This window comes from Erpetoichthys calabaricus, chromosome 7 (assembly GCF_900747795.2).
Source record: "Erpetoichthys calabaricus chromosome 7, fErpCal1.3, whole genome shotgun sequence".
NCBI classification, from domain to species: domain Eukaryota; kingdom Metazoa; phylum Chordata; class Cladistia; order Polypteriformes; family Polypteridae; genus Erpetoichthys; species Erpetoichthys calabaricus.
This window is the reverse complement of record NC_041400.2, coordinates 145,378,115-145,392,041: the sequence shown is the minus strand read 5'-3', so window position 1 is coordinate 145,392,041 and position 13,927 is coordinate 145,378,115. Positions and strand designations below refer to the sequence as shown.

At 40.2% G+C, this 13,927-nt stretch overlaps 1 protein-coding gene across 1 annotated transcript in view; it reads right to left on the bottom strand.

Moving 5' to 3' along the window:
- The window catches only part of slc30a5 (solute carrier family 30 member 5), a 46,080-nt gene that overhangs the window by 14,088 nt on the left and 18,065 nt on the right, over positions 1-13,927 (bottom strand). The window contains exons 8-9 of the mRNA XM_028805500.2: positions 5,119-5,289; positions 1,351-1,636 (exon numbers count right to left, since the gene is read on the bottom strand). Coding sequence (XP_028661333.1) covers positions 1,351-1,636; positions 5,119-5,289 — 457 coding nt within the window. The remainder of the gene's footprint in view (positions 1-1,350; positions 1,637-5,118; positions 5,290-13,927) is intronic.

Below are 13,927 nucleotides of genomic sequence, written 5' to 3'. Positions count from 1 at the left end.
GATGAACTAAAAAAAAGTAACAAAAAATAAACAAATGTAGCATTTGCAAATGTCTGGGCATCCTAAGTCAGTACTTAGTAATACCATCTTTAGGGATAAAAAATGGCAGCTTGCAAATGTTTTTGTAGCCACCTATGAGTCTGAGTTCTAGTTTTAGAAATTATTCCCCATTTTTCCCTGCAGATTGCTTCCAGCTGTAAGATATTCCTGGGCTGTCTTGCATGCACAACATGTTTAAGATCTACCAACAGATTTTCTATGATGTTCAAGAATGGGGACTGTGAGGACCATTCCAAAACCTTCACCTTGAGTTTCTTATGATGCTTCTTTCTAGATTCTGAAGTGCATTTTGGATTGTTGTCTCATTGTGGAAGCCATCCTTTTATTCAGCTTCATTTTCTCTGACTGTCTGACATTTTCCTTGAGGATCTTTTGATATTTAGTAACGCCCATTCTTCTCTGTACTCACACAGTGTTTCCTGTGCCACTGAATGTGTATTGGAAAAACCCACAAGAACCCTTCTGATATGGATGAAAAGCTTTTCCTATATCATATGGATTCTGAATGGTATCTATTAAAAACCTTAGTAGAAGTGACCACAAAGAGCTGTGGCTAAAAGGTAGGACTGTAACACTAGAGCCGATTATTGGTTATCAAAAATGAAATGAGGTCATCAGATAAAAAGAGAAGACCTCCCATGATGTATTGGACAGGGTAGGGTATCTAGAATTTACCTAGAGGTACAGATAGATCAAGGAAATGTCACTTTCTGAAGCAAAAACATTGAGAAGGAGGAGTTTCATAAATCCATGAAGAATTATATTCAGGAAGGATTAGAAAGATTTTTGGCAAGCTATTCTGAATCCAGAATATTCAGGTGGGATGTTGTTTATTTGACTGGTGGTTCAGGAATATGAGGCCCAGGTAGCAGTGATTTATGCCGTTTGGTCCCATTATTTGCTGGGTGGGAATTGCAAAGGGTTTGCCTGATCTTTCATTCTTTTTGTAACTTTAAGAAATGAAAAGGTGCAGCACAGTTTGTAAGGCTTCCATTTCTGGAGACCTGATCTCTGCAATTTAGCATATTTTCTATGTGATATTCAAAACATATTGGTGTGGTTGGTATTTGAATGTGACATATTAAAGAAAAGAATCATAGGTCACTGCTACCTTACAAAAATTTGTTGTGCTCTACACAGTCTGTTTCCACTATGAACCTTACAATAACAACAGGTATAGAAAATCAGACTTTTTTCAACCCGTTTTGAATTACACAGGGTAAGCAATGATTTTTCCATTTGCACTTAGGAAACTAAGTTATGCATATGAATGTAAAAAAAATGACTCACAGACAATAAAGAAAAAAGCACTAACAACCACACCCCCTGAAAGGACATGTTCTGTGCTTTGTTGGGCTGACTTGCTGATTGCTCGTAGCTGGTCCGTCAAAGGGTGAGTCCAGAAGTTTGCCAGAAGCAAGCCGCTAAGGAATATGAAGATTGAGCCATAGCGTGCACACTTAGGAGCTTCCATCTTTGCAGTACAAACTGATTCCACGTAGAAATCAAGAATCATAATTGAAAATGTTACCATTACAAATGGAATAATGAGGGAAGCCCAGGACTCTACTTTGCTCTGCAAATGTAGAAAAATACAGAAAAATAACTTTAAAAATAGATATATACAAGAAATAAATATTACCAGAAACACATTTAACACCATGTAAAAATATTTGTTTTCTTTTTTTTTTTAGTATAATCTGAATATGAGTAAAATCGATGGGAAAGCGGGTTGTATAGATTGTAGTAAATACAAGTGAATACAGACCAACTTGGTAATATTTATGAAGGCATGTTTCTATATGCTTAATACATAATGAAAACTGTTTTCAAGTGCAATATGCATTTTTCATCACTGGAACTTTTGGTCTACAACAAAGAAACTGAGCATAGCTTCTTTTCCCCTGTTTCTATTAATTAAGATGACTAACCTAAATCAATTTTGTAAATTAAAGCAACAACCATACTTTATCTGAAATATAGGCCATTATTAGCAGGTGGCAGTGCAACATCTGAATAAATTAGCAAATAGGTTTATTCATAAAGCTCTTTCATATAAATGATGCTGTGGCGGATGTTTTATAAATGCAAAAACAATTTAAAATAATAATAGCCATAAAATTGAAAAATACTGGGTTACATAAAACTAACAAAAGGTAAATGGATAGAAAGATAAGAACAGGAAAGAGGAACAAGTATGTAGGCAAACACATGAAGATATTTTTGAAGGAAAAAAAAAAGAAAAATATAATGAAACAAAAACAACGGTATATCTCTTGCAGCACTGTGTGTTTAGCTCAGTTCAAAAGCCTGGCTTGCCCAAACTGAACATTTCAAACACCGTGGAAGATAAACCACCGAAGGCAAGTGCTACAGTTTTATTATTTAAATACTGTATTAAACACCTAAAAAGAAAATTGTTTTAATTATTTTTAAGAAAGCAATGACATTGTTTTTAAAAATGTCCATTTATGCCTCATTGTTTCTAAAATAATGTTGAAATTTGAAGGTCTGTAATATGCTACTTTCAAATATGCTTCTTAACTTACTCTATTTATCTACAGTTCTCAATATCAAGAAATGTTTTTAAGATTTTTGGAAAGTGCCCCCTCACCATCTTTTACTTCTGCTTCATGTTATTTTGGAAGGCTGGCATCCATCACACACTTCTAGAATTTTTCCCCTCAATCTATATTTGCTGAAGTAATTCATGCTCCTTTAACCTTTCCTTAAAGCTCATAGCTCTAAGTCCTACAACAGTTTGTGATATGGAGACAAAAATGCATACAACACTCCACACATAAAGCCTCTCAAACTGGTTACCCAGTTTAAAATTAATCTCCTATGACATGTAATCCACTAATCACGCTACTCAACCCAGAATCCTATTACACTTTTTAATTGCTTCCATACATTGTCTAGCTGAGGAGGATGGTCACTGCTTTTACTTCTTTTAGTAAGACTCTCAAGTCTATTTCTTACTGTGTGACAAATGGCTAGGGCACTTTTCCAGCTGGAAAGTTGTCGTAGAGGAACAGGGACACTACCTCCCCTGGACAGCTAAATGGAAGTGCCCCCCTAGGTTGCAGTGACTCCTTGGATTCCCACAGGGCTCCATGGGAGCTGGAGTTTGACACAGCCCAGGTTTCCATGGGGGCCGCCATGGGGAACTGTAGAGCTCTACTTTGGGCTGCCACTGCACCTGGGAGTACTTCCAGATAATGTTGATGGGCCACCTGCAGTCCTCCTAGGTGTAGCATAAAAGGGACCACCTCAGTTCGTTCAGAGAGCCAGTGTTCGGAGGAAAAGGGATGAAACTTGCTGGAGGAGGAGTGAAGTGGAGGCGGAAGACAGAGAGAGAAAGAAGAAAAACTGCTGTACTATGTTGTTTATTGGTGCTTTGTACTATGCTGTGTGCTGGGGAAAAAAGTAAGGGGTTGCCACAGCAGAAAATAAAACGTGTACATTGTTGGACCTGGGCCTGGTGTCTGTCTGTGTTGGCTTTGGGGAGACCTCTGGTGGCCACAACTGCAAAAGCATAAGAAATAATAATCACAGATGGTCCAAAGCAAACTTGATGAGGCAAGTAGGCTGAAATGTTTAGGAACATTAAAACAGAATGTTGATTTTCTATTTGCTAATATTTTACAAATGCTTCTTTAATATATCAGCACTAAATGATAAACTCGGGTCTGTTGTATTTGTGATTTAGTCTATTAGTACAATGGAAGATGATGATGAGAACTTTAATACACATAAAAAAACACTCAAAGACCTTATTTTCAACAAATAAAACAAAAGATTAACAGACAGAATAAAGTCAACTACAGTAATTAAATGATACCAGTACAACAATAACATTCACTAGAACAATCTAGCGTATGTTCAATGAACATTTCCCAGTTTCCAAGCAGCTCAAACCTTGTTTTATAATTATTGTACACTGCTTGTAGCAACCCAAGTTCAGTCTTAGATTCAGAGAACAATTTTTATACAAAGTGGTTACCTGACTGCAAGGCCAAGCCACAGAGGTCAACAAAATAATAAGTTGTTATAGGCCATAAAGAGCATGTTTCTCTTTGTATGGTTAACTGTGCTTTAATTGGGTCATGTTTCTTTTTCAACTCAAGACAAGCTGTGATAGAAGCATGAAAGATTATAACACAAACATAAAATTTGAGTGTCCTGGCTGAAAAAGACCGGTTTTACATAATGTCCTCCTGCAACTTACAAAAAAACCATTAAACTTAAGGCATAGTTGTAAAAATTTTCATTCTTTCAATGTAACCTTGTAATTTCTTATAATTTACCTCCTTGCAGAATGCCATAAACTGTTTTTAAGAACTTGAACTTTTATATTTGGAAGACATCTTAAATGACATTAATATGTTTGATCTACTTTAGTAATTTGATATTAACTAACTACTGTATGAAAAAATAGGAAATGTCTATGAATTAAGTTAGACTGTTGCCTGAAGAGAATTAACCATTGGAATGAAACATTGTGCAAAGTAACAACCTGTGAAACATTTTCTGCCTCATTACCTACTAGAGATTTTCATCACAAAGTGCTTCATCAGTCAGTTTAAAACAGGATCTAGGGTTTTTTTTTTTAAAACCTTCTAGCTGTGAAATGAATTCGTCATTTGTATTGTCAATGCAAAAATTCAAATTAAAAGTTATCTAATAAAACAATACACTTACATAGAATAAAAGGACCAAACTAAATTAAGCCATTAATCATCCTAAAATTGACATAAAGTGCATATTAAAATAGGGTTTCTAAATAGAAAGATCCTTATATGTTCATTTTCCAGTCTAAAATATACGATGTTCACAAAATGACACTATATTCCGAGAAAGTTATGCAAATCAATGCAAAATAAAACCACTCTAATAAAATATCAATTCATTTTTGAGGTCACCAATTATATAAAGTAATTATTAACTTGCAAGAAAGAAAGAATCACAAGCAATAAATATCACCTTATATATCCAAATTCAAAAACACCTTTTTGAAGATTACAAATTAACTTATAGAATACACTATCAACTTACCTCTGTGGTCACAGACAAGACAATAACCCAAGGAAGAAGTATAACAGCAGAGACAAGGCTGGAAAGAGCATAGAGGCGTTTAGCTCCACCTATTTCAATAGACAGCTTCCGAGAAGCAGTATGAAAACCAACCTTGAAACACAAGGCGATCACGAGCAACATAACTCCTCCCTAGAAACAATAAAAGCACAGCTTACTGTTAACAGTTAAAACAAATTATGCTAAGAACAAGTATACAGGAGTTAAAGGAATAAACATACAAGTCAGTTGTAATATGCAGTATGGGTTGCTGTGGGAATAGTATGTCAGAACACAAATATCTTCACTATGTAATGAAACCTTCTAACATTCATTTACATCTCCAGTTTTCTTAAGAACTTGATGCTTCTACTATCCCATGATCCATATTGCTTGATGACTTAACCAGCATACTCACTGCCAATGTCCAGAAACAACTCACTGCAACTGGGGTGCCTTCTAACTCACTAAGAGTTGCTCTTCATTTCTCTTGACCATCCTGATCTGCCATGTTACCAGAAACCAATCACCTAACCATTCATTTACTTCACTTTGTTCAACCTTATTCCATAAACATGCTTTCTATATAGTTTGTCATTTACTTACTTGCAAATAGGTACAGTGATGTGCCAATTTACAGTCAAAAGAGTTGAGGCAATTTGTACTTTGACTGAGGACCATAGGAAAACAATGATGTAATAATGTTCTAGAAATTACCAAAACCAGCCATGGTAATAAATCTTTCATTTTTATTATTATTTTACTGGGTTTCATATGTTTTCTGACTCTAAGAGGGTCCTTTAAGATGTTCTTTCCCAAATGGCGATGCTCCACCTGGCTAATTCTAATGCATTCAACCCACGCCACCTTCCTTACACCAGTGTTTATCAATATTTATGGTACCATGACCCAGTGTTTCGTTTTTATAGTAAATTGATGACTGATCAGCAGTTATTGCAAACAGCTCCCTTCGTGACATTAGCATCATCATGCACATCACTTGGTGAAAGAAGCACACTTATATATGGAGAAACATATTACACAGAGTAGCCAGTCAAAAAAGCGCAACAGAGACTGCACTTTCAAAGAGTGCTCAGGAAAAATAACTTGGAGCAAAAACTATTGGTGGCTTTCCAGAGAATCATAAACCTGGCACAAAAACAATCACCGGCTGCTCTCTGCCCTCCCTGGAAGTCACTGCCCACTTTTGTTATCTCACCAGAGTCACAGATATCATTAAGGATCCTTCACACTCTGGTCACCACCTGTATGAACTGTTACCCTATGTTCGGTGTTATAGATCTTTGAAAGCATGGACCAACAAATTCAGAAACAGTGTCTTTCCAATGGCCATAAATAACTGAACAAAAATAAGCAGATTAAGGCAGTTTAAAACAATTTTTGGTCAGCACTGGGAAACAAACATACTGCTGCTGCCCTTAGGCAGCTACTCCCCATTGAAATGGAGTATTGTTTATTGTATTACTACTGGTTAAATTTTTTTATCTCATTTATTTTTAAGTATACATTTTACAGTTATCTATAAACTGGTCTAAATATGCAATATCCTTTAGTGCAGGGGTGTCGAACTCCAGCCCTAGAGGGCCGCAGTGGCAACAGGTTTTCATTCTAACCCTTTTCGTAATAATTGACCAGTTTTCACTGCTAATTAACTTCTTTTCTTTAGCCCTGTTTTTAAAGCTTCAGTCCCCTGCATTGATTCTTTTCTTCATTAAATGACAGCCAAACAGGTATGAGACATGAAACAAGCCAACAGATGACCAGTTAAACTGGGGATTCAAACTCCAACCAATTTCACTCCAACCAGTTTCTTAATGAGATGCTGATTCTTGCTGTTAATTAAACCCATCATTTAATTCCATAGCTTGTTGCTGCTTTCATTCTGCCACAGCAGACATTTCCAAAACTGTTGATTTTCTGTTTTACTGAGACTTTCACCTTTCTTTATTTTCAGCTATTGTGTGATGGGCACAGGTTAGCTGGTCATGTGGTGGCTTGTTTCGTGTCATATTATTGTTTGGCTGCTAATTAAGGAAAAAGAAACAACTAAGGGGTCTGAGTCCTGTCAATTAAAACAAAGGGAAAAGAAGTTAATTAGCAGCAAGAACTGATCACTAACTAACTAACTAATGGTTAGAATGAAAACCTGCAGCCACTGCGGCCCTCCAGGACCGGAGTTCGACACCCCTGCTTTAGTGTAATAACATTTTTTTATTATTTATATGTTGTTCTTGTGTGTATTATGTGTTGTAGTTTTATTTTTTCCTTTCTTCATAAAAGTAGTGTCGTTTGCTTTTTTGTACCCAGCTGGAGTGGCGCTAGTAATTTCGTTGTCATTTTTTACAATGGCAATAAAGGCTTTCTATTTCTAGGTGACCAACTGTGGCCTACTTGCAAACTAACGACAGCAAACCTTGACCCACCTGTGACAAAGCCAAGTGGTTGAGAACCACTGCCTTACACGCACCCAACATGTGGACGCTGAAACTTCAAGATTGGTTTGTGCTACTCTACATTGACAGTTAAAGCTTACCTACCAGTGATATACACCAGATCTACAAAGCCTCATTTGCAATGAGCAGTACACTTTGCATCTAACATATGGCCAAATAGCTGGTCCCAATTGGAGTTGTAAGTCAGCACATGACTGTACTTTCTTCGTCTTGACTACTAAAACTCTCTGCTAGTGGGGTTAACTACAACAACCATTTAACCTCTATAACACATTCATTTATGGATACTACATATTTGGTGTAAAAGAAAACCCTGCCCACAACAAGGATACTGAAATCCACTTCTAATGCCAAACCTGTAAATCAGTTCTCAGATGAGGAAGAGGCTGGGACTTGTACCAACAAATGAAATAAATTGGCTAGATAAAGTCAGGTTTACCCCTACATGCTGCATTGACTCTGCAACCAAACGGCTTGATCAGAGTCACCTCAATGAGGAATTTAGTTACAGAGTGGAAAGTTTTGTTGTTTGCACGTATGCACTGAACAACTATTCAGGGTGTTTAGGGTATGTTAGAAAGGGGAATGATGGAGATATGTGTAAATGTGTGATTGGGACAAATGGCCTGGTTGATGTCAATATACAGTGCATCCGGAAAGTATTTACAGCGCATCACTTTTGCCACATTTTGTTATGTTACAGCCTTATACCAAAATGGATTCAATTCATTTTTTCCCTCAGAATTCTACACACAACACCCCATAATGACAACGTGAAAAAAATTTACTTGAGGTTTTTGCAAATTTATTAAAAATAAAAAAACTGAGAAAGCACATGTACATAAGTATTCACTGCCTTTGCCATGAAGCTCAAAATTGAGCTCAGGTGCATCCTGTTTCCCCTGATCATCCTTGAGATGTTTCTGCAGCTTAATTGGAGTCCACCTGTGGTAAATTCAGTTGATTGGACATGATTTGGAAAGGCACACACCTGTCTATATAAGGTCCCACAGTTAACAGTTCATGTCAGAGCACAAACCAAGCATGAAGTCAAAGGAATTGTCTGTAGACCTCCGAGACAGGATTGTCTCGCGGCACATCTTCTGGGGAAGGTTACAGAAAAATTTCTGCTGCTTTGAAGGTCCCAATGAGCGCAGTGGCCTCCATCATCCGTAAGTGGAAGAAGTTCGAAACCACCAGGGCTCTTCCTAGAGCTGGCCGGCCATCTAAACTGAGCGATCGGGGGAGAAGGGCCTTAGTCAGGGAGATGACCAAGAACCCGATGGTCACTCTGTCAGAGCTCCAGCGGTCCTCTGTGGAGAGAGGAGAACCTTCCAGAAGGACAACCATCTCTGCAGCAATCCACCAATCAGGCCTGTATGGTAGAGTGGCCAGACAGAAGCCACTCTTTAATAAAAGGCACATGGCAGCCCGCCTGGAGTTTGCCAAAAGGCACATGAAGGAATCTCAGACCATGAGAAAGAAAATTCTCTGGTCTGATGAGACAAAGATTGAACTCTTTGGTGTGAATGCTAGGCGTCACGTTTGGAAGAAACCAGGCACTGCTCATCTCCAGGCCAATACCATCCCTACAGTGAAGCATGGTGGTGGCAGCATCATGCTGTGGGGATGTTTTTCAGTGGCAGGGACTGGGAGACTAGTCAGGATAAAGGGAAAGATGACTGTAGCAATGAACAGAGACATCCTAGATGAAACCCTGCTCCAGAGCTCTCTTGACCTCAGACTGGGGCGACGGTTCATCTTTCAGCAGGACAATGACCCTAAGCACACAGCCAAGATATCAAAGGAGTGGCTTCAGGACAACTCTGTGAATGTCCTTGAGTGGCCCAGCCAGAGCCCAGACTTGAATCCGATTGAACATCTCTGGAGAGATCTTAAAATGGTTGTGCACCGACGCTTCCATTCCAACCTGATGGAGCTTGAGAGGTGCTGCAAAGAGGAATGGGCGACATCGACAAAGTATTGAGCAAAGGCTGTGAATACTTACGTACATGTGATTTCTCTGTTTTTTTTATTTTTAATAAATTTGCAAAAACCTCAAGTAAACTTTTTTCACGTTGTCATTATGGGGTGTTGTGTGTAGAATTCTGAGGAAAAAAATGTATTTAATCCATTTTGGAATAAGGCTGTAACATAACAAAATATGGAAAAAGTGATGCGCTGTGAATACTTTCCACATGCACTGTAAGCAGTATATTGCTGCAGGATTTCTGTACTAGTTATGTACTCCCCATAATAAACAGTATGTTCAAGCACAACGTTGCTTGTACAGTGCCATGAAAAAGTATCTGACCCTTCCCGCTTTCCTCTATTTGTGCTTATTCACAAGGCTTAATTGTTTCTCATTACCAGACAAATTTAGTATAATACAAAAAACAACCTCAGTAAACTCAATACACGGTTTTTATATGATCATTTGATTTACCGAAAGATAAAAAGTACATCAGCACCAGCATAATAAGTTATGTTCAGGATTATTGTGTTACAGTCCGAGTGTGTTATGATTTGTTAACGCATAGTAGTGAAAGGCTATTGAGACATTTTACCTGTTGGACACAAGCTGGATCCTGGTTCCAGCGCCCTGAACCGCATCGTTGGACTTGGTACTCCAGTACTGGTGGTGCGGTGCAGGAGATTGGTCACATCCTTGTGGGCAGACGCTGGAGGCTCTTGCAAAACTGCAGGGTCTACAGAAGTGCCCAGTTTGTGAATTCTGACCATAGACTTGTTGTTGCTACTCTTAGGATCCAGCTTAGGTCCAGTAGGTTACCACCTGCTAGGAAAATGAGCCTGGACTTAGCCAGTCTCCAAGAACAGGCTGTTTCTAATGAGTTTGCACACAGTTTGTGTGAGGAACTTTCAGATTTGGGTGCGACTGCCAATCCTAATGTGAAGTGGGAGACCTTCCGTGACAAGAACCTGAAGGTTGCTGAGGGCTGTGTTGGTGTTACCGGTGTTCCCAGAAGGAGGTGTTTTATCTCACAGGGCACCCTGGATATCATTGAGAGGAGTCGCAGCACACGGCTCAATGGCAACTCTGGTGTGTACCAGGAACTGAGAAGGAGGGCTGCGAGGACCCTGAGGGCAGATAAAGTGGTGTTTCTTAGAGGAATCTGTGAGCAAGTGACATATCATCTGTGGTCTAGTGACCCACGTCCTGCTTACAGAGGAATCTAAGCATTACGCACATCTGAATCTGTTCCTTGGAGAGTCGCAGTCAGGGCAGCTGGTGGAACGGTCCTTACGGATAACACTGCAGTTGTGACCTGCTGGGCTAGCTACTTTGAGCAGTTGTTCAAAGCTGATCCTCCGGCTAGGACGTTGGATATCTCGGGGTCCACGGTTCTTGAGGCTGATCCTCCAATTAGCTGTGAACCATCCAATGTCACTGAGATTGCACAGGTGGTGAACCAGCTAAGGGTGGAAAGGCTGCAGGGATCTGTGGTATCCGGGGTGAACTTCTCCAGGCTGGTGGTAAGGCTGTCCTCCTGGCATTGCAAGCAATCTTTGCCTCCATTTGGGAGACTGGCATCATCCCAACCTGACTGGAAAACGGGACTTGTCGTTCTTATCTGGAAAGGGAAATCACCTGGATTGCAGCAACTACAGGGGGTTAACACTGCTCTTGGTGCCGGATAAGGTCCTTGCTAGGGTCATCCTCAATAGGATCCGTGATCACTTGCTCACCTACCAGTGACCGGAACAGTCTGGTTTTACACCCAAGAAGTCTACCATCAACCGCATCCTGGCACTGAGGGTTCTCATAGAGCGCAAACACGAATATTGGCAGAGTTTCTTTGCAGCCTTTGTCGATTTTCGCAAAGCGTTCGAGTCAGTTGATTGAGCTGCCCTGTGGGACATCCTGAGGGTTCGTGGGATCCCCCCAAGTTTGCTGGATATCATTGCTGGCATTTACACCGGTACTGCGAGTGCTGTGCAGAGTGGAGGCAGGACCTCTGCGTTTTTCCCAGTTGATTCTGGGGTTCATCAGGGGTGTGTTCTTGCTCCTACTCTGTTCAATGCTTGTATGGACTGGGTGTTGGGCAAGGTTGTGGGGTCCAGCGGATGTGGTGCATCTGTTGGTGAAGAAAGATTCACAGATCTTGACTTTGCTGACGATGGTGTGATCTTCGCGGAATCAATGGAGACTCTGATCGGGGCGCTCGAGAGACTGAGTGAGGAGTCTGAGTGTCTGGGCTTGCGAGTGTCCTGGATAAAAACTAAGATCCAGGCCTTTAATGACCTCTTGGGCACAGCCATCAGCAGTGTGTCTGTTTGCAGAGAGAGTGTTGACCTTGTTAAAGAGGTTTACTTACCTCGGCAGTGACATTCATGTCTCTGGTGACTCTTCCTGTGAAGTCAGTAGATGGATTGGGAGAGCATGGGGGTCATGAGGTCACTGGAAAGGGGTGTGTGGCGCTCCCGATATCTATGCAAAAGGATGAAGGTCCAAGTCTTTAGAGCCCTAGTGCTTCCTGTCTTACTATATGGTTGTGAGACATGGATGCTATCCAGTGACCTGAGACGAAGACTGGAATCCTTTGGTACTGTGTCTCTCCGGAAAATCCTTGGGTACCATTGGTTTGACTTTGTGTTGAATGAGCGGTTGCTCATGGAGTCCCGAATGAGGCACATTACCTGCATTGTGAGGGAGTGTCAGTTACGGCACTACGGCAATGTGGCGCGTTTCCCAGAGGGTGATCTGGCTCGTAAGATCCTCATTGTTGGGGACCCAAGTGGCTGGACCAGGCCAAGGGGTCTCCCCACGTAACACCTGGCTGCGGCAGATAGAGGGTCATTTCCGGAGGGTAGGACTGCACCGCATGTCTGCCTGGGGGGTTGCCAACCAGGATCCCGAGCTGTTTCGACATGTAGTGGGTGCGGCAACGCACTGTACCAGTGCATGCTCCCCAACTTGACTTGACTTGACACAGCAATTGTACATTTTTCCCCCTCATATAACCTAAGATGGTAGAATGACCAAAATGGTATTTGGTCTTCAGATATGAAACTGTTAGGTGAAGTTTCCTGGGATATCTCTGCTAAATTATTAGGACACCTGCACATGAGAAATGTATACATTGGCTCTTATCTGCGGGAGTCATCTGCTACCTGTCTTTATTTAAATGATCTTATACCAGCAAACATAATAAAATTTCCATTTTTAACTTCCATCTGCAGTAAGGACATTGATTTTACATTGCTTTAAAAATAAAACTAATTTAGGTAAGGATGTCTTTATTGTAAAGAATGCATGATCTTTCCGAGTTCCTGCGAGTATCTTTTTGGTTTAATTATGTTAAGCTGTATATCTACCTTGCACCTGATTATGGTGAGAGGCTATCACTAGTGGAAAAAAGTATGTTGCATAAAAGAACAGCCAGACTTCAATTATAAACTTACAGCTAGGTCCATAAATATTTGGACAAAGACAACTTTTTTCTAATTTTGGTTCTGTACATTACCACAATGAATTTTAAATGAAACAACTCAGATGCAGTTGGAGTGCAGACTTTCAGCTTTAATTCAGTGGGGTGAACAAAACGATTGCATAAAAACGTGAGACAACTAAAGCATTTTTTTAACACAATCCCTTCATTTCAGGGGCTCAAAAGTAATTGGACAATTGACTCAAAGGCTATTTCATGGGCAGGTGTGGGCAAGTCCATCGTTATGTCATTATCAATTAAGCAGATAAAAGGCCTGGATTTATTTGAGGTGTGGTGCTTGCATGTGGAAGATTTTGCTGTGAACAGACAACATGCGGTCAAAGGAGCTCTCCATGCAGGTGAAAGAAGCCATCCTTAAGCTGCGAAAACAGAAAAAACCCATCCGAGAAATTGCTACAATATTACGAGTGGCAAAATCTACAGTTTGGTACATCCTGAGAAAGAAAGCAAGCACTGGTGAACTCAGCAACGCAAAAAGACCTGGACGTCCACGGAAGACAACAGTGGTGGATGATCGCAGAATCATTTCCATGGTGAAGAGAAGCCCCTTCACAACAGCCAACCAAGTGAACAACACTCTCCAGGGGGTAGGTGTATCGATATCTTAAGTCTACCATAAAGAGAAGACTACATGAAAGTAAATACAGAGGGTGCACTGCAAGGTGCAAGCCACTCATAAGCCTCAAGAATAGAAAGGCTAGATTGGACTTTGCTAAAGAACATTAAAAAAGCCAGCACAGTTCTGGAAAAACATTCTTTGGACAGATGAAACCAAGATCAACCTCTACCAGAATGATGGCAAGAAAAAAGTATGGAGAAGGCGTGGAACAGCTCATTATCCAAAGC